This window comes from Myxocyprinus asiaticus, chromosome 42, assembly GCF_019703515.2.
Source record: "Myxocyprinus asiaticus isolate MX2 ecotype Aquarium Trade chromosome 42, UBuf_Myxa_2, whole genome shotgun sequence".
In the NCBI taxonomy this organism is placed as follows: domain Eukaryota; kingdom Metazoa; phylum Chordata; class Actinopteri; order Cypriniformes; family Catostomidae; genus Myxocyprinus; species Myxocyprinus asiaticus.
Window position 1 is genome coordinate 5,374,996 of NC_059385.1, and position 27,719 is coordinate 5,402,714.

Here is a 27,719-nt window from a genome sequence, read left to right on the forward strand (position 1 = left end):
TCCAACAGTGGACTGACTTGCTAGAAAGACTTTGGCTTAACTCTGCTGTGTAAAGATGCCTTTGTAGCATCTAACCCTGCTTACAAATATATGTTCTTAAAAAGTTTTCTAATCGATACCTTTTTGTTTTGGGAACCTGAAAATGTACAGTTTTCTGAACATCAGTAGAACATTATTTAAAGGTTAGCCTAACATTCCTGAAAATGTGAAAACTTCCTGAAAACTTATTTTGACTATACAAATAATGGTTTATGGAAGTTTATGCTAATAACGTCATAAGAATGTTACATTAATCCTATTTTAACAACATTTGTTCCAAACCTTCAAATAATGTTAACCAAAGTTGTTGGATTGTTCTCTGTTAGGTGGGATGTCTGTGCCCATCATTGTAAGAAAGAATAAGAAACATCTTTTAACATTCTATAAATCGATTTAAAAATATATATCTATCGTCCGATTAATCATTTATTGGCCTTTTCCACCACCTTAGTTATCAGCATCTGCAAAATCTACTATCAGTTGACCTCTAATATGAACTGATAAACTTCAACAATGGCCTTTGCTTCAGGGAAAGAAAAACTGATTGAACTATTTGTAAACACTGATGAAATTGCGGGAAAGCCTGATGACATCAGAGCCATAATATCAATTAAGAAACTGAATTCAAAATTAGCGCGGCCCTTGAATAAGGGAAGAACAACAACAATGCTTGTGAGTTTGCCAAGTCGTTATACTACGATTGTTCAAATCAGGAGTCAGTGCAGAACTATAGCATGTGGTCATTAATTGCATGGACTAATAATTGTTTGGCTGCTGTCTAATAACCAGCACTGAAGCACAGGAAGGTGAATGTGGCTTGCAGCCGAATCATTTCACTGTTTCTACAGGACTTTCCCATCATTGTTTGCCTCTGTGGCAGTGTGAGCAATCGTGACCAGCACTGTCCTTCTGTGTTTTTGATGTTCTTTTTGTTGGACCATTGTTTACAGCCAGTTGCAGCTTTCGTCAGACCATTAGCACAGAGTTGATTACAAACTAGAAACTTAACACACAGTAAGACCTAAACTGGTGAGTCGCGGCCCAAAAAAAGGTTGCAGGTCTGGCTGAGTGTCGTGGATTGAAGTGAAAAATCAATGCTAAATGCAAATATTTAACAGCAACTACTGTATCTATATAATTGTGCATAGTTAGGATAGCAAAATAAATAGGCTTATTTTAAATGGAATGAGAAAATGCTTGCAATGCACTGATGATGTCAAAGGCTGTTTCCAATCAAATGCTACAATAATTTGTCATAAATTCATCTGTCACTTGGTAAAGAACAAACCAAATTATGCTGTTGCTTGACATTCCCTCAACCTCAAAGATCATGAACAACACTACGAAAAATACGACCTTAAAATAAATACCAGTTTTTTTGCCAACTACATTGTGTTTTGTAATGTGAATTAGTTGCTGACAAGAGCATGAAACCATACAAATTCAAGAGACGTTTAGAAACCAAAATTGTCCATCTTCATATTCAGCTTATGTCATGTTAATAATTTTGCATATTGTTTGGCCAACATGTCTCATGACAACGCAGCAATTTGTACAAGATGGCAAAATTGTAAGATTCGTATGACTTGGCTCGTACGAGAAGAAACAACTTTTATTCCCATACAGACCAAACAATCAACAAAAAGAATTTCAAATTGATACTATACAGGAGAGGTAGACAGATATATCGGTTTTAACGATTAATCGGTGCGGATAGTTGCTTTTTGGAACTATCGTTATTGGCAAAAATCTATGGTGATAGTTGCTGATAGATTTTTTTTTTTTTTTATCATTTCGTCATTTCAAAATAAGAGTCCCCGATAGGGCTGCACAATCGAAAAACTAATCGCGATTACAACTGCGGCTGCCACGATTATGTAATCGTAAAAACTGATGATTACAGCGTTCAATTTAAGTCTGCTTCTGTTATGTCAATGGTTTCTATTTACAATGTGTTTTTGCAGTGGTTGTGTATTCTAACCAATCACTAACATGACCGTTGAGCAATAAAATGTAAATGGCCAATCAGAGCCACTTAAATTAGTCCTCCGTCCTATCAGTAATGACAACTGAATGCACAAGTTTGAAACCGTCTGAATGCCCAGATGCTTGCTTTATGTTCTGCCTCTGTTCGCGGTGGCATGAAAATTAATACAGAAGAAACATCTGCTTTTTGTACAAGTTGGTTTTGGAGGTGTAGCCAACATAAAGAATATGGCATTATTTTAGGAATCACCGTCATTGTTATTGCGTCTGCTCTAATAAGACCCATTTGCCATGCAGCTGGTATTAGTAAATTTAAAATTTTCACGAATCGCACAAACTCCGATCGCAAATGACAGTTTTTGTATTTTATTTTATTTTTTTATTTTCTCCCCTTTTCTCCCCAATTTGGAATTCCCAATGTGCACTAGGTCCTCGTGGTGGCGTAGTGACTTGCCTCAATCCGAGTGGCGGAGGACAAATCTCAGTTGCCTCCGCATCTGAGACCGTCAATCCGTGCATCTTATCACGTGGCTTGTTGAGTGCATTACCGCGGAGACGTAGCGCGTGTGGAGGCTTCACGCTATTCTTCACGGCATCCATGCACAACTCACCACGCGCCCCACCGAGTGCGAGAACCACACATTATAGCGACCACGAGGAGTTTTCCCCATGTGACTCTACCCTCCCTAGCAACCGGGCCAATTTGGTTGCTTAGGAGACCTGACTGGAGTCACTCAGCAACTTGCAACTTGCAACTCCAGGGGTGGTAGTCAGCATCTTTACTCGCTGAGCTACCCAGGCCCCACCAAATGACTGTTTTTAATTTCCAAAGTGCAACCAAAAGGCCAAAAATGATCTAACGATGATCTTACATGAACAAGATCACCACTGAAAATCTAACGGGATGACTGGTCCCCTTTCTCGCCACCAAAGGGCACACTGAACACAGCAAGTAACTTGGTCAATTTAAATCGGCTGTTAATAAGTTTGAATATTGAATTTTGTCATATTATTTACTGTACATGGACTAATAATTTAAGCAGTAATTTAACAATAATTTAATTTATTTTATACCATAGATATCCATTTAAAATAATTTTTATTTGGCCTAGCATTAACAAACATTATTACAATATTTAATGCTTAAAATTTGCTTAAAATTAATTGGAGCACCACTGAAATCTACTGCTCTGAAGAACCGCACGATTGCTTACTTTGTGCTGTCATGGTAATTTGATATTTTAATCGACATTAATATTCGTGATTACAATATCAAGGGCAATAATCGACAATTATGATTTTTGCTATAATCATGCAGCCCTAGTCCCCAGTGTGTTTCGGGCTTGTTTATACTAAAAAGGATTTGGGCTGAACCATAAATTGCATCTGGGATTTTATTCATTTAGAACTCTTTGTCTGTGCCCGTCACAGTAAGGAAAGAATATGAATTTTTCTTTTTAAAATCTCCATTAGATTTAGGGTTTGGGTAATTCTTCTCTATTGGACTAAAAGTCGTTTTTGTACAAGCCAACTAGTACGATTTCACTCTCTCGTATTATTACGACAGTTTTGAAAACATTCATAATATTTTGCAATTCTGTAACACTTCAGCTTTAACATCTGCTAAACATCTTAAAAAGAGCAGATTTACATACATTCTAAATCATCTGTGTATCTCCTTTTGACATCCGAGATTAAACGTCTTATAAACGTATTGCAGATGAGCAAACAGCCTAAAGAATACGTCTTCTAGATGAAAACACACACATCAAATAGACATCTGGGTGATGTACATGTGCAGTCAGGGAGTATTGCACTGGTAAACAGTCCATAGCTAGCCTACACTAGCCTACACTCCCTTTTGGGGCCCATCAAATCATCTAAAGTGATTTACAAGAAAAGTTTCCTGTGGACAGGATTATGAATCTTTATGAAAAAAGGTGCTGAATCAACAGACTACTCGCTGATAACTCTATAGGTCTGCAAACCTCCTAATGGATCAAAGGAGGGTCTTTTGTTTGAGGACAATACCCCCACCCCTGAAAGATCACCAACTCACAGTAAAGCAGAGGAATGTGACAAAAACAAACCTACTCCCTCATCACTGAGGCCCCTTAACTCAACTGTGTTGTTACAAATAAAAAAGAAGGGAAAAAAAGTGATATCTAATGAGAAATCAAACTGTAAGCAATGAAAATCATTCATTATTTTGGTCACATTGTGGAAAATCAAACATCTTTACAAGCATCACTTTTAAGCAGGGCCATAGCTGGGTATTCTGGGGCCCCTGACTGTATATTGCTTTGGGCCCCTTTCCTATTAAAGAAATACAGTTTAGAATTTGTTGTGGAGCCCCCCTGGAACAGTGGGCCCCTAGAATCTTTACCACCTTTCACCCCTCTAGCTACGGCCCTGCTTGTAAGTATTACTCAAATTTAGCAACAGAGGTTTCCAAAACATATCTTAAACCTAAGCAACCACCTTGAACACCTTAGCAACCACATGGCAATGCACTTAAACCACTCAGAAAATCGTAGCAACCACATAGCAACGTCCTGTCAACCACCAACAACACACTAGCAAGTTTTGGATGGGCAAGACTCTTTTTCAGAAAATGCAAACCATCTAGCTTTGTTTATTACAACAGATGTAACCAACCAAATATGTTAACTAAAATATTAACTGTTTCTGAGAGTAAATGTGAGGTATCAACATTTTTCCTTAACACACTTCAAACGTTCAGAGGAAACGTCTCTCTCTAAATACAGGCCACATAAATACACTGGCATGCATACTTAATTTTTTTACCCAAGTAAAATTACAATGAAAGCATATTCCAGAATTAACAAACCTTTGATGTGTTTTTAAAAAAAAGGCTTAATTTCTGACACAGAGAAGAACAATTCTCTATACTTAGCCTTGGTAACCTGTCAAATGGTTTCCTGGGTATTATTTACACACCAGTCTCTCACCATTGTATTGTTCTCCAGACATCTTCCTGCATGTCCTCTTGTGTCAGGAAAATGCATGCATGACCAATAACATGGATAATTTAAGCACATAGTCTGGCTCACATGGCAGATGCCTGCACACATAATCCAAACTACGATTCACCCAACGTGACACAATTTGGAATGATGTTACACTGCCACCTTGCGTCTTTGTCTGCGAACATCATCGTAAATATGACTAAATATTAATAAATATTCGATTAATAAATCAGAAAATGCCAATTAAATGCTGTTTTTATTGTTTTTGTGTTATTGTATTTATTGCTTTTATGTATTTATTCTACTGTATTTTACATTTCACTAAGTATGAATTAAGTAAATCGTTTAAATATGCCCTTTAACTGCTATATTTAAAGATGATTCGTTTAGCCTATATTATCATTTTTGAATTAATAAATTAATAATTGATTTCTTTGTATTTTTTATTTTTATTTTTTTTGGTTACAGTTATAGTCTTCAACAAAATAAACAGCTCATATTTTATATATTTGTGTTTATAAAAAATAAATAATAGTGTTTTAAAAAATAAATAAAAAAATCAGTAAAATAATTTGTAAAAATATGCATATGATGAAACTAAAACAAATTAATAAAAAATAAATAAATAAAAAAATTTCGTTTGATCAACCATTAGATCCGCATCCGGCAGCATCACATTATTCCATAGATTAGATTGTTAATATTCCATCTGTTCCCAACGCGAAAATAAAAATCCTACTATGGCTGGACATTGGCTAATGAATATGAATTAGTTCATCCTACCATTTGCCATCCAATAGCGAAGCCTTAGCTCCTGAATAATGAGTACATCATGGGGTCGTTTCTTGGTAACCGTCCAATGGCGACGGCAAGTCTCATGAATATTAATGAATAATCCTTCTTCATAGTAGGATCCGCGAATCAGCGTTCCAAAAGCGGCCGGGATGACGAGCAGCGCCAGGTACAAGAGCCGGGCGGTGAAATCAGGTAAAGCGGATCAGGAATTACAAACATGTGTCTGAAATTTCTGAAGGATGCAATAGCGGAAATGTAATTAATTTGTTTGTTTGCATTAATCGCTCTGGTTTTCTAAACGCGTGAATGGGCGTCTGCATCCTTGGACCTCGCCGCATCACACAACAGAGGATGGAGATGTAAGCGCAAATTTAACTCAATTATCAATTAATGCAATTATCAATATGCACAACATGGATATATTTCTATCAGTTTAACATAGTTTGATCCACATCTGTGATCTGTGAGCATCCATAGGCTATTTCCGGGACAGTGAGTTGCACTGCGCTATCAATAACCCAGAAAACACCATTAGACTCATACAACGGTCCATACACCCCCGCTTCCATCAACATCTCTTAAGTTAACAGAATAACAACATGTACAAAATTATTATATACGTTTCAGCCTACATTTAGAGATTGCGTATGTATTTCCCAACAAATTCATGGATGGACGTGTTCATTTGCATGGCACTAATCCTTGCTGCCTACATTACACACACTGGACAGCACCGTGTCGCATATTTCATCATATCATATGTATACAGTAACCTCACTGTAAAAACAGCAGGAGAATTCCATGCATTGACTCATTTGAGTTACAACAAGCAGTGTCTCCATATAAGATGCTGATGCTGCTAACGGGGTCAACCACTGGTCCTGTAGCAATTGATAAGTTTTCATTAAGTCACTGAATGCAATAACATTTAATTACTTAATTATCTATAATAATGTTAGTCAATCTTTCGAAGACATGTCCGGTTCATATTTCACCCCAAAATCAAGTAAATAAATAAATAAATATATAGATAATAATTATAAATGCAAATATATATTTATATTTATATATATATATAAATATATATATATATATATATATATATATATATATATATATATATATATATAAATTTAATGGTCCGAAAAACATTCTCTTTAGTTAAAATATTTTGTAATTTTTTTCTTTAGATGTCTGGATGAAATATGACCTGGATTTATTCTTGAAAGGCTTCAGATTAACCCATATAGTACTTTCAATTATAAAAACCCTTTATAAATTCAGGTTTCACTGTACTAAATGTTTTGCAGTATTCTTCAGATGTCATATTCCTCTATCTACAAACATCTATATTTACAAACCTTAATGCTGATAAATCTAAGATAAACTGATGTTCACGTGGCCTCCTCTGTGCAGGCTGCACTGGCTTAGAAAATATCTAAATGTGTGCTAGACTTTCCATATGTCCACCCGAGGGCGTACTGTCAGTCAAACTGGGAGAGCGATGAAAATAATGCTAATGCTTTTAAACCACAGCTAGGAAACCTCAGATTCATTTTCTGTACTTTCGTCTGTGTGAACGCCCACGAAAAACATCTACAACATCCATGCCTTTAGGATAGGAAGAACACTCTCCCTTAGAGACATTCCCAGACAGGCCAAATAGAGCTTGAGATGAAGCCAAGCAGGAGAATCTATTGTACTAAAAGGCATTTGGAGAGATACATTTTCTATGAGAGTGAACAATGAGTCCTTTCCTACAGATTCACATATGCTGCTGCTCTGTAAGACGCATTGGCCCAGTAAACACAGCTAATTCTGTGCATATTCATGATGCAAACTGAGCATGAATATTTTACAGTATATGACAGTGGGCTAGTTTTATATAACAGAATGAATTATGTAATATTATAAATGTGGAGGCCTTTGAGCCGGCCCGCTCCCGCACAGAATCTGAGTGTGGCAGGAATTCTGGGAATGCCCTACTAATGTATGACCGTAGAGGTTTGGGGGGTGGGGCGCTCGGATGCATTTTTATCCCTGCAGTTATCACAGGATGTGGTTTGGCTTGCTGATGTCCATTTTTGCATACTGTACAGTTGCCTTGATATGGAAAATAAAGTTGTGGTATATGCATTGCATTATTACGTAATGTGTGTTTCAAATGAAATTGTATTTCATTCTTTCAGGAGAAAGAGTATGTCGGTTTCGCCACCCTCCCAAACCAAGTACACAGGAAGTCGGTTAAAAAAGGCTTTGATTTCACACTCATGGTGGCAGGTCAGCATCTATTCCATATCATGAAAATCAATGAGTAAAATGAAAATTTTTGTCCACTTTTATTGACGGTCAACGTGATTTTGTCAAGTTAGACGTATTTCTGATCGAACATATTTTGTTGGTCCTGGACAACATTTCCAAATCGTAACCGACCCCCAAGAATGGACCCTTTTCACATTTCCTGATTTGGAACAAGGAATAAACTATAGCGGGGTAAACTTCTATTATGGTGAATGGGAGACCAAACCAAATATCATTTTTGCATTCCCATTTGCTCCCAAAGCAAAAAAAAAAAAAAAAAAAAAAAGAAGCAGTGGATTATGGCAGTCAGATGAGAGAAGATGCCAATTTTTTTATATATATGTATACATGTGTGTGTGTGTGTGTGTGTGTGTGTGTGTATATATATATATATAAATGTCAGCGTAATATAATACAAAGAATAATGTTATAAATTATACATTTATATGTATAATTATACATTTTTGTGCTATTTTTATGCTAAAAGTGCATTTTTGAATGTTTGTATGAGGTGTTACTCCTTGTGTTTCAGGGGAGTCCGGTCTGGGAAAGTCCACCCTGGTCAGCAGCTTGTTCCTCACAGATTTATACAAGGACAGAAAACTACTGAACGCTGAAGGTGACTTGTATTATTTAATCCAGGGGTTCCCAACCTTTTTGTCAGCTTGAACCCATTATGACCTAAATTATTTATTTAATGTAGCCCATTAGATTTTAATTAATGCTAACCTATTGATAAATATGCTGAATTTAACAACATCTTTGTATGTTGTTATTTGGAAATAATTAAAGGGATAGTATACCCCAAAAAGGAAATTCTCTTATCATTTACTCTCAGCCCATCCCAGATGTGTATAACTTTCATTCTTCTGCAGAACAGAAATGAAGATTTTTAGAGGAATATTTCAGCTCTTCACAATGCAAGTGAATGGTTACCAAAACTTTGAAACTACAAAAAGCACAAAGGCAGTATAAAAGTAATTCATACCAGTGGTTAAGTATATATCTTCAGAAGTAATATTAGTGAGAAACAGATACATTTTAAGTCCTTTTTACCATAAATTCTCCTCCCTGCCCAGTAGGTGGCGATATACACGACGAATGCAAATCGCCAAAAACAAAGAAGAAGAATGTAAAAGTGAAAGTGGAGATTGATAGTAAAAAAGGACTTAAGCATTAATCTGTTTCTCACCCACATCATGCTTCTAAAGACATGGGGTCTGTTCCAAAACCTAGTGAGCGTCCTCCAGAGGCAGCACAGGCGCGCTCCCAACGCGATGGCTGTACCAAAAGGTATGTATTTGAATTATGCTGCCTCTTAAGATGTCTCGTTTTGGCCAAATTCTAAGGTAGCATCGTATGTATCCTTCCCCATGTAGGCGATCCCAGAATGCACTGTGTTGAGCTCAGCGGAAAAATAAATACAAGATCGTGGATGAAGCGAGAGAAATTTAGATTATGAATATCCTTATAATCCATTCACTACTGAAAATTATCAACAAATAACAGTTTAATATGACACAAAACCGACTATTTTACCAAAAATGTGTGTCGCACATATTTATGTTGAAATTAGTTGTGAGTCGAGTCTCGTGCGCTGCACGTAAGGAGGGCTGTTTAAATGATGCGCTGAGCTGCTGCCTATAGACCTTATTCACAGCAGTGCCATCTTTGATTTTTAATAGGAATGACAACAAGGCTGTGAATATACAGTCTCTTCAATGGGCTGTACTGCAGTTAAAAGAGTTTCTGGATCATTCCGTGGACAAAACATTGATTAAATATCTTTCGAAGAACATTCAGTAGACCAAAAACACATGAAATCAGATGTGATCAAGAAGTTTTTTACCATGCATGCCATTGAAGAGATGGTAAGTCATTCCCTCACAGCCTCGTTGTCATTCCCATTAAAAATCAAAGATGGCGCTAACGTGAATAAGGTCTATGTAGAGCGTTTCAAATCGCTATCTTATGAGGCATTATTTCAGCAAGGATGCTGCCATAGGAGACAGCTGCGTATGTAGACAGGAGACAATGAGGCAGCTCATAACGTTTTAGAACAGACCCATGGATTTAAACAGTGGAGTCGTATGGATTACTTTTATGCTGCCTTTAAATGCTTTTTTGGGCTTCAAAATTTTGGTACCCATTCACTTGCATTGTATGGACCTACAGAGCTGAGATATTCTTCTTAAAATCTTCATTTGAGTTCAGCAGAAGAAAGTCATACGCATCTGGGATGGCATAAGGGTGAGTAAATGATGAGATCATTTTATTTTTGGGTGAACTAACCCTTTAAAGGTGCACTCAGTAATATTCATGTTTTTGTCTACACCTAGCGGCGTAGATACAGAATCACACAATACCAAAATTTCTCAGTTACCAATTTCATTGTAAAAATGCGCTATTTGCTGTCAGCCATGATGTCAGCAGTAAAATTGTTTCTTTAGTTCAGATCAAGCTAAAATGAATAAAAAAAATTCCCCAGGTTTGTTCAGCTAATGCGCATGCACGTTCTCGAGTCGACTGGCATCTGTTGTCTGTATCTAAAAGGTGATTGGCTCTTTTACCTGAAAGGCAGGACTTCCTTTTCTACATTTGTTGGCCGTTGGGAGTTCCAATTTCTCCCATTCATTATAAAAGCAGTGGTCTGTTTCTGCTAAACTGTGTCTGGTTTTGTTGGGTCAGTTTGACAGTGTCAGTTATGCATCTCAACATTCTAAATCCAAATGCATCCAGCTGTCACCTTTAGAGTGTTGGAGGTTGTTAAGAGTTTGTTGAGTGCAATAGAGACTATTTAGCAGAGACGAGTCACTTCTATTAAAAGGAATGGGAGAAATTGGAACGCCCAACCAAGAAGCTCGAGCACCCAACGGTCAACGGATGTAGAAAGGAAGTCCCGCCTTACAGGTAAAAAAGCCAATTACCTTTCAGATACAGACATCACCTGTCAATCATCTCGAGAATGCACATGCGCATTAGCTATACAAGCCAGGAAAATGTCGTTTTTTAGCGCAATCTGAGGTAAAGAAGCACAATTTATGATACCAGCGTTGACAGATTTTACTGCTGATTTGAAAAATGTTCTTTGATCATAATCTTGACCAACTGTTTTTGAGATTTCAGTGTTCTCCCATTCAAGTAGATAGGAGCTGCACTGTCATGACTAGAAATAGTCTCCCGGGAGCATTCCAAAGATGGCCGCCAGTGGACTGACTTGCAGGAAAGACTTTGGTGCACATAATTTTTAATAGATAAAAACAAATAAAAAATATACTATTCTACTATTACTATTTGTGCATCCCAAACCGCACACTTCTGCAAAATTCTACGTCATTTTGTAGTGTAAGTAGCGCGAGTAGTATGTTTACACTGAATATGCAACAAAAAGAAGTGTACTATGAGTACACGGATGATGCACTTCTTCAACAATCAACAGAGTGTAGAATGTTGGACACCTCATGCACTCAGAGCTCGTGGCTTGTTGTACGTAGCGAAAGGGACAGAGTTACCTGGCTGCGTTGCTGGTCTGACTAAACAATTGTAAATAATGGAAAATGTAGCAACTTGTGAAACATCAGTGAAGACAGCACCTAACAAATGTGAGTTGAATGCTATACCAACACCCCACGCAGTGTGAATATGTTCATTGTTTGAGATAAAAGTGTTGAACTGATGTTGGCTAACGCGCTGAAGCTAGCAGCAACACATAAGATGCATTTGAAACATCACTTCCGTAAGCTGTTAAATGGCAAATGCATTCATTTAGTAAAAAAACGCTAAGTGTTCCATTTAGGATGATACTACGCTTTGAAAATTCACACACTACATGGCAGAGTGCATATATTATAAGTGTAGTGCGTCATTTGGGACACGGCTGTGTCTTTCTGTGTCTTTCTAAAAGTTTAGCAATTAGCAAAAAAATAATAATAATAAAAAAATCACTGAGTGCACCTTTAAAACAGCTTGATTAGACCATGCAAGTGTTCTGTTTTGATAGTTTTAATATTGTACATTTTTCATATACATTTTTATTACATTTAATTTGGTAATAGCATTTTTATCATAATCTCTCAAACTCTTAAGGGGGGTGGGAGGGGGGCAGGGCAGATATAATATAACATTTTTCTAACATGTATTTTTGTATGTTCAGAGCGCATTAATCAGACAGTGGAGATCATCAAACACATTGTTGACATTGAGGAAAAAGGTGTTAAGCTGAAATTGACCATTGTGGACACACCAGGTTTTGGAGACGCCGTTAATAATACAGAGTGGTACGTGCATACAGTTCCACATCAAATAAAGAAATATTCTGTGGCGTTCTTGTGATTACCACAGAAAATAATGCAGATTTGCCCATCAGTTTGTATAAAAGGACAGAAAACATGCATACTGTGGTGTACATTTAAAATGTAGCACAGTTAATGTTCACTTTTTACCTTTATATAGTATAATATATTTAAAGCTGGTTAAATAATAATAAAAAAAAAACAATGAATAACATTCAAGCTTGAATCTAAACAAACCCACCTAAATAGGACATACAGTAGCAACTCCAACGAACAACACCATTCAAATTAAAATGAATACTTTATTGTATTTTTTTTCTGCTAATCAAGATTGTATTCTCACTCCACAGCTGGAAAGCCATTACTGACTATGTCGACCAGCAGTTTGAGCAGTATTTTCGAGATGAAAGCGGCTTGAACAGAAAGAATATCCAGGATAACCGTGTACATTGCTGCCTGTACTTCATCCCTCCGTTTGGACATGGGTAAAAAATCCCTGACCTTCTCATAACTATACATATAACTAGACCTACATGGAATCTGCACTTTTTTACATATTTTTTTGCACTAATTGTGCACTATAGTAAAATTAGCTCATCCAAAAATGAAAATTCTGTCATCATTCACTCATTCTCATGTTGTTCCAAACTGTAGGACTTACTTTCTTCCATAGAACACAAAAGGAGGTGTTAGGCAAAATGTTAACCTAAGTCACCATTCACTTTCATTGCATCTTATAATGAAAGTGAATGGTGACTGAAGCCAACATACTGCCTGTTATCTCCTTTTGTGTACCACGGAATAGAGGTGAGTAAATAATGGCAGAATTTACATTTTTGGGAAAACTATTCCTTTAAATAGAACTGAGATCGGGGACCTGGGTAGCTCAGCGAGTACTGATGCTGACTACCACCCCTGGAGTCGTGAGTTCGAATCCAGGGTGTGCTGAGTGACTCCAGCCAGGTCTCCTAAGCAACCAAATTGACCCGGTTGCTAGGGAGGGTAGAGTCACATGGGGTAACCTCCTCGTAGTCGTGATTAGTGGTTCTCGCTCTCAATGGGGCGTGTGGTAAGTTGTGCGTGGATCGCGGAGAGTAGCATGACCCTCCACGTGCTGGGAGTCTCCGCGGTGTCATGCACAACGAGCCACGGGATAAGATGCGTGGATTGACTGTATCAGAAGCGGAGGCAACTGAGACTTGTCCTCCGCCACCCGGACTGAGGTGAGTAACCGCGCCACCACGAGGATCTACTAAGTAGTGGGAATTGGGCATTCCAAATTGGGGAGAAAAAGGGGATAAAAAAAAATAGAGCTGATATCGGGGGCCTGGGTAGCTCAGCGAATATTGATGCTGACTACCACCCCTGGAGTCGCGAGTTTGAATCCAGAGCGTGCTGAGAGACTCCAGCCAGGTCTCCTAAGCAACCAAATTGGCCCGGTTGCTAGGGAGGGTGGAGTCACATGGGGTAACCTCCTCGTGGTCACTATAATGTATGGTTCTCGCTCTCGGTGGGGCACGTGGTGAGTTGTGTGTGGATGCCATGGAGAATAGCGTGGGCCTCCACACGCACTACGTCTCCACGGTAACGCGCTCAATAAGTCACGTGATAAGATGCGTGGATTGACGGTCTCAGATGCGGAGGCAACTGAGATTCATCCTCCGCCACCCGGATTGATGCAAGTCACTACGCCACCACAAGGACTAAGACTGCATTGGGAATTGGGCATTACAAATTGGGGAGAAAAACAGAGCTGAGATCATGGGCCCTATTTTAAGAGCACTCATGCTAAGTGCAGTGCTACGCAATAAGTCATAAGTGCAAAGTCAGTGGGCATGGCCATGAAGTTTTGGTATTTTCATGCAAGCATGCGCTAACTCTAAGTACATGTGGGTTTACAATTAAATTACTTTAGTAAGACATGAAAAAATGTAACCAAAAATACTTTAAAATTCAAATTACACTTCAAATGAAATGAAAATTCAATCAAAATAACGAAATGGTAAAACAAAATCATATAACATGTCCAAACATTTTGTCCTCTCCTACGTCTTCCACTGTCCCCTTTTGCAGTGACTTAAAAAATCACTATATGACAACAGGTGGATAAATACCAATACAAATGAAATCATAAATACAACTGTAAATTTAATAATAATAATAATAATAATAATAATTGAAAATAAACCATGACCTATAGATAGTTTAACACAAATCTTTCATGAGACGGCTACAACTCTGATCGTCAAGGACATAATTTGATGTTCCACTATATTTTCAGAGTTTAGACATGAGCTTTATTACCTGCTGGTGAAATCTCCAAACTGCAAATGCAGGAACTGAATTTAGACTTGCAGAAAACATGGCTGCTTTTGAAACTAGCACAATGACCTATTTGTCACGAAAAATAGCAAATTACGCTTTGTGCCATTTCATTAATATACAATACACACACAGTTTGCACGCATACAACCACAGTTAGTGCAAACACTGCCACGCACGGCCAATTGTGCTTTGCTCTGGCACGAAAATTGCACGGTCGTTGCAAATAGCGCTGCCCTTTGCACATTCATGAAAACAGAGCCTCAGCCCCATGTATTCAAAACAAGTAAAAAATGATTTGTTTTTTAATCAATATTAATATTTTTATATTATAATAAGGAAAAACATATAACAACATTAAATAAGTTTAAAACATGCTGTAAATTGTTGTTCATTATTAGTTCATGATGTCTAACACATTTAATAATGTTAAGAAATACAACCTTATTGTAAAGCGTTACTGAAATATGTCTCTTTGAAAGCAAAGTTAATATAATCTTAGATATTTAGAGTAGGACGACCTGATTCTGTGAATATATGTTTTGCTTTTCTTTGTCAATTTTGTGAATCAATAAAAAGTGTTAATCAGAAAAGAGTAGGACAACCTAACTCGCTGTGTATTCTCTCTTCTCTTAGTTTGCGGCCAGTAGATGTGGAGTTTATGAAGGCACTGCAGGACAAGGTCAACGTGGTTCCACTCATTTCCAAGGCTGACTGTCTGACACCAGCGGAGATGAGGAAGATGAAGGACAGGGTGAGTGAATCCACCTTCACCAGCTCCAGTTACATGTTTATACATGCACACACTGTGTTCACATTCATACACTGACTGTGTGCTTGCTCAATGACGAAGACAGATGCTGATGTAACAAATAAACAAACTTGCTCTCTCTATCCTTCTATTCAAGGTGAGAGAGGAAATTGAGAAGTTTGGAATCAAAGTGTACCAGTTCCCAGACTGCGATTCCGATGAGGATGAGGAGTTTAAACAACAGGACCGAGAACTGAAGGTCAGAATTATTACTCAACGTTCACAAAATGCAGGGATGCTTGAGTACTTAATGACCCAAGGCATGAAAACTAATGTATTTGATATATTTGCTGTTGCCATTCAAGGTTGTAGCTAAATCTACAGCATTTGTGGCATAATAATGATTATCAGAAAAATTTATTTTGACTAGTCCCTCCAGTGAGGAACTTACGATGGAAGTGAAAGGGGGTAAATTTCTGAACGTTAAAATACTCACTTTTTCAAAAGTATAGCCACAAGACATAAACAATATACGTGTAAACATGATTATAGTGAGATAAAAATAGCCAATTTTACAACTGTCACGGATCTTTTGTCTCATCCTTCCTGACTGAACAATGGAGCCAGAATGGATCCAGCGGAGCATACTGACCTGCGTGCTGCGCTCGCTCAACAGGGAGCATTTCTGGGTCACCAGCAGGACCAGATCTCCGCTTCCAACCGCACCATTGAAATGGTGGCTTCTCAGCTAGCTGAACTCACATCATTGGTTCAGCGACTCCCACAACTCCGTCAGCCTCCTGACTCTGACTCCACTGCTGAGGTTTCTTCACCAGCCCCAGTGATTCTTCCTAGCGCTGGATGCTCTGAGCCCCCTGTCAATTCTCCACCTCCATTCTCAGGTGAGGCAGTGTCCTGTCGCACATTCCTCACGCAGTGTTCACTCTGTTTCTTGCTGCAGCCCTGAACTTACTCCACTGAGGCAGTTAAGGTCACCTTCGTTATCACGCTCCTGATTGGGAGGGTCAGCCAGTGGGGAACTGCTGTATGGGAGAGTCACCACCATTGCTGCTTATCGTTCCAGGAGTTTTCAGCTAAGCTTCTGTGTGTATTTGATGGATCTGTACATGGACAAGAAGCTTCAAGGATTTTGTCCGGGTTGACTCAGAGTAACCGCTCGGTTGCGGACTATGCTATCGATTTCTGCACTCTCACTGCTTCCGCCGACTGGAATGAGGCAGCCTATTGGAGTCGGTTCCTGTATGGCTTGTCAGACATGATCCACGATGAGGTTTACACTCTGGATTTGCCAATGATCCCATTTTGATGATCTGGTCACTCTAGCCAGAAGGGTTGACTAACGCCTTGCACTCCGACGCATCCGATGTCGCTCCTAACCTCCTAGGTTGGCTGACCGTTACCATCCTCCCTCTCCTGCGGACGGGGCCTCAGAGCAACAGCACTGCTCTATCCTGATATTTTGAAGTTGGGACCTCCACCACCCCTCTGGATACCATCCTCCCCACCTCCCAGGTGGTGGATATGGTGTCCTGGGATGTGGAGTCTAAAGTCCATTCCACGCTGCGTAACAACACCTCGCCCACTGGATGCCCAACAGGTTTGTTATTCATTCCACGGTCAGTCCGGACGCACGTTCTCCTGTGGGGCCACTCGTCCAACGTCGCCTGTCATCCAGGGGCTGCTCGTACTCAGGCGCTCATTAGACTGCGATTCTGGTGGCCGTCGCTTGCGCAGGACATTCGCCGTTATGTGTCCGCTTGCCCTGTCTATGCCGCTAACAAGACTTCATGTCAGCCTCCGGTCGGGCTCCTCCAACCGCTGCCAGACCCTTCGAGACCCTGGTCTCACATTGCCATGGACTTTGTTACCGGTCTCCCCCCTTTCCATGGCAACACGGTCGTCATGACCATGGTGGACTGATTTCAAAGGCTGCTCTTTTATTCCCCTCCCCAAATTACCTTCAGCGAGGGAGACAGTGGTTGTAGTCATTAATCACATCTTCCGCATTCATGGCCTCCCGTTCGATGTGGATTCTGACAGGGGACACCAGTTTGTGTCATGGTTTTGGGCAGAATTCTGCCGAGAGCTGGGGGCTACTCTAAGTCTGTCGTCTGGGTTCCATCCCCAGACTAATGGGCAGGCATAGCAGGTGACTCAAGAGCTTGAAAAGACCCTGCATTGCGTCGCTTCCCGTAATCCGTCTTCTTGGAGCTTTCATTTGGCCTGGATCGAGTATGCTCACAATTCCTCTCCGTCGTCTATGGGGCTATCACCTTTCCAGTGTGGCCTAGGTTACCAGCCCCCTCTGTTCCCTGCCCAACATGCTCAGGTCCTGTCCGCACATGCCTTTATCCAATGGTACCATCGCACTTGGCGATTAGACAGAGAAGCCCTCCTCTGGACTGGCACTCATATTAAGAAGTCGGCAGAATGCCACCGGTCTAAACCTCCAGCATACGTCAGCGGGCAGAAGGTCTGTTGTCTACTAAAGACTCTGACTCCCCTCTTGTAAGCTGGGGCCCAAATTCATCAGGCCTTTTCCCATCACTAAGGTCATTAGCCCAGTTGTGGTCCATCTCAAATTGCCTCCTTTCCTTAGTCGTGTCTACCCGGAGTTCCATGTTTCCCACGTTAAACCCGTCGTCCGGTCTAGTCTTAACTTTTCCGCATCCGTCCCAACCCCGCCTCATCTGGTGGAGGGCGCCCCGGCATATTCTGTCAAACGGTTACTCGACATCAGACACAGGGCCAGAGGGGTTCAGTACCTGGTAGACTGGGAGTGTTTCTGGACCGTGCCCTCATCGATCAGTTCCATGTCCATCGTGGTAATTCTTCTGGGTACGCCAAGGGGGGCGGGGGGGGGGGGGGGAATGGGGGTGAACTGTAACGGTCTCAGTGAGTCCGCTGATCTGTTCTAGTTTGTCATTACATGTTCTCTCTTTTTGGTTCAGGTGTCGCTGGCTCGCGTAATCAGCATTGCCATGGGAGCCTTGATTGTTTCTATGGTAACGCTGATCATTCCATCTTGCTGCGAGCGAGCAGCACCTGATCGCCATTAGTTCCCTGACTATATGTACCTCACTCTGTTTTGTGTTCGTCACTCGATTGTTTGTTTGAGTCCTGTTGCTTACCACTCTCTCCCTCTGCCCCAGTATATCCTGTTTCGTGTTCTGTGTATCGGTTACCAGTCTGCGCTGTGTGCGCCGGATTGTGGTTACCATCATGTCTGTTGCCTCAACTCCTTTGATGCTTCTCCTGAGTTCCTCCTCAGCGATACCTCACTGCACCGGAACCGCTCTGCACACGATCACTATGCACACAAGCCTACGAACACTTCTCTCTCTGGATTCCTTGAGGATCTACTCTACACGACCACTACGCACACAAGACCACAAACACTCCATCCTTCTCCACGCTGCAGTCGGTGCCGGGTTTCCTTCTCGAAGCTTTACCAGCCTAGCTGTGTTTATCAAATAAACTGATCATTGTTTTCCGCACTTGTCTCATCCTTCCTGACAACAACTTCGTTGCCATGATGATGTAATGTCAGCAAAACCTAAAACGCTGAAATGACTGTAAAAATGACAATTTAATCAACTTTACAGCTCAAATAATACACAAGTTTTAACATAAAAATTAATGTAAGTGCTTTTATAAAATTACAAGCTTCATATTTCTGCCTTTAAACTCTCCAAATTTTTTTCACATTCACTTCCATTGTAAGTGCCTCACTGTAACCTTGTTTTCACTTTTTTTTTTTCAAAGAAAAGGAGGGATGAGTCAAATTAATTTTTGTGGTAATTAACATTATGCCACAAATGGTGTCGATCGAGCTTAACTTGTATTGAACCTGGAATATTCCTTTAAGAATGAAAGTCTTTGTATTTGTGGCCACATAAAACAGTAAGTTATTTTTAAAGGTGAAGTGTGTAGTTTCAGCGTCACTAGTGTCAAAAAACGGAATTGCAAAAATAGTGATTGTTTCTAAAAAGGTTTCCCCAAACACTGCCCCTGTTAAACATTGGTCAGATGAACAGATAGTCCCGCCCCAAAATCATGCCATTTGTTGAGCCAGTGTTTCTGTGTCAGGCAGGTCAGGATGCTCAAACAAACAGAGCAATGTTTTTAAAGCACCACAAAGCACACTGTAAAAAATTGCTAGGATTTTACAAGATTTAACAGTAATTTCTTACAATAAAATATTGCTTTCAGAATTTTAATGTAAAATCAATGCAGGCTTTGCCATTTTCTGTTATAACACAACAAATTACTGTAAAAAAGAAATAACATTATTGCACAGCATTGTGGGATAATGTGTTTTGTTTGAAGACACCATTATGGTGTTTAGTGTTCCCTTTGGATGGGAACTTTGACTTATTTGAAGTTAATACATTTTCTCCTAGCTGATACAATTGTGTTTTAAGAACATTCATTTTTCTTTGCACTGTGCCTCAGGGAGAAAATTAGTTCAATTTAGAGATTGACTAAGTCTGGTTATGATGTATAGTCTACACTGTAACAATGAGGCAGTAATTCTTGCAATGACAGGTTGTGATATGATTGATCTGTTATTGCACATAAACTTTCAGAAGAGTTGGCAACCAGCTACGCACAGATATCAACTCTCAGCATACAATATTCAACGATGGTGACAATTAACAAGCACTGCACTTTTTGAAGAAATCAACCTACAAATGGCTTACTTATGGCTGTCTCTGTTCATCAAGCAAGAATAGGAGAAATTAGTTAACACTGATGACACACTTCACCTTTAATGAAAAGTCTTTGACTGAAGTCCTTGTTTATGAACACTTAAAAAGTAGACATAAAATAGAAAACTGGATTCCCCTTGCTGTTGAAAAAAGTCAGCTGAGTGAACGGAGGGATATCTTGGTCCGTAAGACTGTTTGTAAGGCTTAGATTTATATTTAGAAGCAAGAAACCACAAAATTTTGTTGTGTGTCTCAGGAGTGCACCCCATTTGCCGTGATTGGGAGCAACACAATAGTGGATGTCAAAGGTCAACGTGTGAGAGGGAGACTTTACCCATGGGGCATTGTGGAAGGTAGAGATCTGCACTTGAATATTTAAACTTTTGGATAGGTCAAACTCTATGCTGTCCGTCCATTAGAAGAACAAAAGTAGTTTCCAATTACCATGAAGTTTCAAATATCAAGTCTGAAACTTGATGTTAACTCTTAAGTACAGTATATGACATAATGCATATGTTAAAACAAACCCTAACCCTTTGGATAAAGTTTGCGCGAAGGTTGCACAAATGGATTTGTGTGCATGCTTTTGTTTTGCTACAGTGGAGAATCAGTCCCATTGTGATTTCGTCAAGCTGAGAAACGTGTTGATTCGCTCACACATGCATGACCTGAAAGACATTACATGTGACGTGCACTACGAAAACTACCGGGCACAGTGCATACAGCAAATGACAAGGTAAATCTTTATCTCAATAGTTATTCTTCCTTAAAGGAATAGTTCAACCACAAATTAAAATGCTCTTATCATTTACTCACCCTGATGGCATACCAGATGTGTATGACTTTATTTCTATATATAGAAAAATATCTGGTCACACTTTATATTAGGTGGCCTTAACTGCTATGTACTAACATTAAATACATACATTAAATACATACAAGTGGAGATTTAAGAGTTAAAAAAAGGACTTAAATTTCGATCTGTTTCTCACCCACACCTATTATATCGCTTCTGAAGACATGGATTTAAACACTGTGTGGTATGGATTACTTCTATGTTTCCTTTATGTGATTTTTGGAGCTACAAAGGTCTGATCAATATTCACTAGCATTGTATGAACCTACAGAGCTGAGATATTCTTCTAAAAATCTTTATTTGTGTTCTGCTGAAGAAAGAAAGCCATACACATCTGGGATGGCATGAGAGTTAGTAAATTATGAGCGAATTTTCATTTTTGGGCGAACTACCCCTTTAATGTAATATTTTGAAATGAAATGTATTACTTGCTAAATATAATGAAGTGTTCGGTTTTCTGCAGCAAACTGGCCCAGGATAATCGTGTGGAGAGCCCCATCCCTATACTACCACTGTCCACCCCTGATGTAGAGACAGAGAAGCTAATAAAGATGAAAGATGAAGAGGTCAGCTGTCCTGAATAATTATTAATATACACTATATGGCCAAAAGTTTGTGGACACCCCCTTCTAATTAACGAATTTGGTTACTCCATTAAATCCAGTAAAGAATTATATTACTTTATGTAATGGTTTGGGCTTTGTGTGCTTCCAAATTTGTGGCAACTATTTGGGGATAGACTTTTTCTGTTCCAGCATGACAATGCCCCTGTGAACAAAGTGAGGTCCATAAAGAAATGGTTTACTCTGTCTGACATGGAAGAAATTGACTGGCCTGCACAAAGCCCAGACCTGCACCCCACTGATCACTTTTGGGGTGAACTGGAACAGCAACTGTAAGTCAGGCCCCATCGACCAACATCAGTTCCTGACCTCACTGATAGCCTTGTGTCTGAATGAAAGCAAATCCCTGCAGCCATGTTACTACATACAGTATAGTGGAAAGCCTTCCCAAAAGAGTGGAAGCTGTTATTACAGCAAAGGGGGAAATTGATGCCTAAGGTTTTGAAATCAAATGTTCATCAAGCACATATGGTGTCCACAAACTTTTGGCCATATAGTGTATTATATAAGATTTATGACAAAGTAATACATTTTAGTGATACCCAAAACCTATAGAGCAGTCTAAGTACTGTTTATGGCATTTTAAAACATGAATGTTGTGTTCCAAATCGGTCGCTTATGAGCTTCCTTTCAGTTAGGATGGTACCTTAGGGGCTGTTCAGATAGAACGGTTTTTGTGTTTAAAAAAAGCTAGACGCAGGACAATGAATGGAACAGAATGCAGCTGTCTTGAGATGCTTTTTTAAAAGTTGAAGTTCTTTTAACTTGACACAGCATCTTAAACATGCATGAGATGCTAAAAAGCAGTGAGACGCTGCACAACACTCAAAGATGTCCATCTATTGCATGTTTACATAGAAAATCAATTAAAAAAATAGCACACAGGGTTGTTACAGAGTTTTTGAAATAAAATTTTAGACTTTTTAAGACCTTTTTCAAGACCTGAACAAATCAAATTAATACCGTACACTCCCCATACCGTAAATTAAACCCATACGATCTCAAAAATGAATCATGTTTCACATGCTCTTACTTAAACAGGAAGGGGCACACATTCAACATGGCCATAACATTGCTTATCAATATAACAGGGTAGGCTATATGCAATTTTAAAATACTCGAGACATGTTTTTTTCACATAGGTATCACATTATAATTGGTTAAATTTGGTTCAAATTGAAATGAAAATTTTGAATTAAATTCCAGATCCAGAGTATGGGTGCACCCAAAATACCAATAACCAGAAAAAAATAAAATAAAAGATTTAATTAATAACAAAGGACTTGTATACAATTTGTATGAATACACTGAGGACTCTTATTCTGAAAATGTATGTGCTTCACAGCTTCCAGCTGCTTATTCATACAGATCAAGGAAATGTGCAGCCTTACAATCATCTACAACAATATAAACACTTAAGTAAACATTGTCATATTTCATCATCAGTTGATCATTACTGATTGCTTGTCATACACCGATCAGCCACAGCATTAAAACCACCTGCCTGGGGGCCTGGGTAGCTCAGCGAGTATTGACACTGACTACCACCCCTGGAGTCATGAGTTGGAATCCAGGGTGTGCTGAGTGCCTCCAGCCTGGTCTCCTAAGCAACCAAATTGGCCCGGTTGCTAGGGAGGGTAGAGTCACATGGGGTAACCTCCTTGTGGTTGTGATTAGGGGTTCTCGCTCTCAATGGGGCGCATGGTAAGTTGTGTCACTCTGCGGTGTCATGCATAGTGAGCCACGTGATAAGATGTGCGGATTGACTGTCTCAGAAGCGGAGGCAACTGAGACTTGTCCTTCGCCACCCGGATTGAGGTGAGTAACCGCGCCACCACGAGGACCTACTAAGTAGTGGGAATTGGGCATTCCAAATTGGGGATAAAATGGGATAAAATAAATACATTTAAAAAAAAAAACACCTGCCTAATATTGTGTAGGTCCCCCTCATGCCACCAAAACAGCCCCAACCTGCTATTCTTCTCACCACAATTGTACAGAGCTGTTATCTGAGTTACCGTAGACTTTGTCAGTTCGAACCAGTCTGGCCATTCTCGGTTCACCTCTCAACAAGGCGTTTCCATCCACAGAACTGCCGCTCACTGGATGAGTTCAGAGTTAATTCTAGAGACTGTCATGCGTGAAAATCCCAGGAGATCAGCAGTTACAGAAATACTCAAACCAGCCCATCTGGCACCAACAATCATGCCACTGTCTAAATCACTGAGATCAAATTTTTTCCCCATTCTGATGGTTGATATGAACATTAACTGAAGCTCGTGACCCATATCTGCATGATTTTATGCACTGCACTGCTGCAACACGATTGGCTGATTATATAATTACATGGATGATTGTTGGTGCCAGACGGGCTGGTTTGAGTATTTCTGTAACTGCTGATCTCCTGGGATTTTCGCACACAACAGTCTCTAGAATTTACTCAGAATGGTGTCAAAAACAAAAAAACATGGACAGAACATTCTGTGGACGGAAATGCCTTGTTGATAAGAGAGGTCAACAGAAAATGGCCAGACTCGTTCGAACTGACAAAGTCTATGGTAACTCAGATAACCACTCTGTACAATTGTGGTGAGAAGAATATCATCTCAGAATGCTGTTCTGAGATGCGGGTTGGTGCTGTTTTGGCGGCACAAGTGGGACCTACACAATATTAGGCCCTGTGTGCAGAGAAAAAATAAAACAATGACGCATTTTCACTATAAAGGATGCAGCACAGGCATTTATTTCATTAAATCGTATCCTTTTGAAGTCTGTTAATCACATTAAATCATATCACGCTATCACCGCTCTTTCCGTCCCTAAATTTAAGACCTCTTTAAATGAAAATTATGACTTTTGATGTATCATTTAAGATATTTAAGACTTTTTATGACCTTACATTTTAGCAAACTGAATTTAAGACATTTTAAGACTTTCTAAGGATCCACGGGAACCCTGGCACAGATGGACGCAACATGCGCTCAGTGTGAACGGCACATTATTAGGTACATGGCAAGGCAACTCGGCAACTAAACTTTGTGAATAGCTTTAAGAAATTTTAGAAGACAGGTTTGAAAATAGTAGTTTTTTATTTTATTTTATTACTCACAGCTGAGTCATTTGCCATGATAAATACCCCCTTTTCTACTTCCCTGTACTTTGTTTCATACAGTTGCGGAGAATGCAGGAGATGCTTCAGAAAATGCAACAGCAGATGCACGAACAGGACCTGTGAACGAAGCCCAATGAACAGAGATTTAAACTTCTGCTTGTCGACACTTTTGCACAAGCAGACATCACACTTCAACAACACACTGAAAGATAAGAGAGATAGGAGATGGGAGCAAATAAAAAATGTTGTACGCAAGGGTGTAGATTTGGCTTGAACATTGCAGCGTAAAGCATTTATATGTTTCCATTGATCATGGTATAAATATTGGTTGGGGGTTGTAATTGCTTGTTTTGATTATTGGGGGGGGGGTTTACCTACCCCCATCCCCCCCGGAATCTATGCCCCTGTTTGTATGTTAGAACACAATACACAGATATGAAAGCATGGGTTGAGCACTACGGTTTCAACAGGGTCTAGATTTCTAAAACAAGTTCTAAGTTGAAATATTTAGTCACTTGTAAAATTTGTGATCAATTTTAATTGTTTTCACACTTTGTACAGACTATGTGGTTCTTTACGGCTGTTTCCATGGCAATGACTGCTTAATGCACAAGTAGTCATCAGACATTAGTCTTGTTCTTTTGCCTAGAGTTTTTGTTTACAACTATGTGTGGTCCATTTGTTACCCAATTTTTGTATGCTTAGTTTTTCATGAGTGTGCGTGTATGTGTATCTGTGCTGATTTGCTTAAAACTAAGTATTTGGGTGATTTTAAACATTTTGTAGCTGCAACACCAACAGTTAATAATTATCAAAATATTTGCAGTATTGTAGCAAAACTACTATGCTATGGAGCATCGTTAATCAGTAATATGTACTTTCTTCACAAGTTGTATTTCTTTTTATTGTGGCCTTTAAAGGCCTTATCAGAGCACACTTCAGTTGCAAACTTGAATTGGAACGATTACTGCACTAACTCCAGTTTTAGAGTTGCTGAGAATTGCTAAGATGTTTCTCTTAAAGATACAACCTTTTCTCTGCTTTCTTTAGTATATCTTTTATAGATGGTTTAGTCATAATAGGCCACTTATAAGAGGATAATGCCTGTCCTAAGATTCTAAATTATTCATGACATTTAGCACTGATATAACATCAAATATATAATCACAAAACCAGATACCAGACCATCATTGAGTAGGGAGGATGTTTTTATATCACTTGTATGTGTTATTTTGGATGGATGCAATGAGGTTTCAATATGTATGCCCTGTATGTGTTTAGTCAAGCTATTCCCATAAGCATGATAAATACACCATCCACCATCATTCACTAATCCTTTTGAAAAAATAAAAACCTTGTATATCTCTAGAAATGCAGGTTTCATTTCTCTTTCAGGAGACAAATGCAGCTATTTCACTGTTATTATTAATTAATTGTGATAAGCAATTCCTCCATGGTAGATCTTGCCTGTTCTTTGCATACTCTCTTCACTGTCAAGAATTTGTATAGATTGCACATGATATCCTAAATGTGAATATTAAAAGAAAGTTCAGGGTTAAATACAAGTTAAGCTCTATGGCCAGCATGCTGTTGATAATCGCAGAAAATTATTTCAACTCGTCTCTCAGTTTGTAAAAAACAAACAAAAATTGTGTTTACAGTATTGCGCTTAAAGTCATTGGGGCAAGGCATTGCACCAGGATAAATGTTAAAATACACAGCTTCAAAAGTTTTGAATAATGTACAGATTTTGCTGTTTCAGAAGGAAATTGGTACTTTAATTCACCAAAGTGGCATTCAACTGATCACAAAGTATAGTCAGGACATTACTGATGTAAAAAACAGCACCATCACTATTTGAAAAAAGTCATTTTTGATCAAATCTAGACAGCAGCCATCACTCCAACACCTTATCCTTGAGTAATCATGATAAATTGCTAATTTGGTACTAGAAAATCACTTGCCATTATATCAAACACAGCTGAAAGATATTTGGTTCATTAAATGAAGCTTAACATTGTCTTTGTGTTTGTTTTTTGAGTTGCCACAGTATGCAATAGACTGGCATGTCTTAAGGTCAATATTAGGTCTAAAATGGCAAAAAAGAAACAGCTTTCTCTAGATACTCGTCGTTTTTACGTCCATGTGGACATATGTGGGTTTTTTTTGTTTGTTTTTTTTTTTGTACTGTTGTGTTAGATATGGTGCTTGTTTCAGCCTGTGTTCTGTGTTTGTGTTTCTCTGTTGCTCCTCCTACTATCCACTTGATCCATGAGTGTCACCTGATCCGTATTCCAGGTCGTTAAGGGGTGACTGGAGGAGTGTAAAAGAACCCAGTGATCTCCAGTATAGAAGAGAGACTGAGATTATTCCTCTGTGAGAAACTGTCGTCTTCTGGTCCCAGCGCTCATTGTTGTTTTTCATATGTGTATTGTGTTACCTGTAGTGTTAAAATGGACACTGAAAAGGTATGCTGTGTGTTTTCTGCTAACTTCTGTATGTGTTTTTATTATTTTGGCCGTTTCCCCTCCTGAAGCCTTGTTTGTTTATCTTCCACAATTTGTTAAATAAAACTTGTTACTTTTTTCATACTTATAAATCTGATGTCGCTGTGCTTTGTGCCTGCCCTGGGATCTGGAGACGGGAGTCTCACTCTCCTCTCATTTCTTTTTTTCTTTTAACCCTCCTTTCCAGCCCCTAGACATAGAAAGGTGGCCCGTAACACAGTCAATCATTGTTTTGAGGAATGAAGGCTATACAATGCTTGAAATTGCCAAAAAACTGAAGATGTCATACAAAGGTGTACACTACAGTCTTCAAAGACAAAGGACAACTGGCTCTAACAAGGACAGAAAGAGATGTGGAAGGCCAGATGTACAACTAAACAAGAGGATAAGTACATCAGAGTCTCTAGTTTGA

At 39.1% G+C, this 27,719-nt stretch overlaps 1 protein-coding gene across 1 annotated transcript; it reads left to right on the forward strand.

Moving 5' to 3' along the window:
* Window positions 1–5,967: 5,967 nt before the first annotated feature.
* Window positions 5,968–26,172, forward strand: LOC127432607 (septin-5). The gene is made up of 11 exons (XM_051683905.1): window positions 5,968–6,169; window positions 8,000–8,090; window positions 8,644–8,730; window positions 12,265–12,388; window positions 12,754–12,888; window positions 15,362–15,479; window positions 15,634–15,735; window positions 20,466–20,562; window positions 20,810–20,945; window positions 21,529–21,631; window positions 24,861–26,172. Exons 2-11 carry the CDS (start codon window positions 8,081–8,083, stop codon window positions 24,921–24,923), a joined length of 975 nt encoding a protein of 324 aa, XP_051539865.1. The 5' UTR covers window positions 5,968–6,169; window positions 8,000–8,080; the 3' UTR covers window positions 24,924–26,172.
* The last annotated feature ends 1,547 nt before the right edge of the window (window positions 26,173–27,719 follow it).

Excerpts from the sequence above, each read along its gene's own strand:
- LOC127432607 (XM_051683905.1), top strand. Across the intron at positions 15,480-15,633 it reads TGAGGAAGATGAAGGACAGG|GTGAGAGAGGAAATTGAGAA; the intron begins GTGAGTGAATCC and ends CTTCTATTCAAG. Across the intron at positions 20,563-20,809 it reads CCCATGGGGCATTGTGGAAG|TGGAGAATCAGTCCCATTGT; the intron begins GTAGAGATCTGC and ends GTTTTGCTACAG.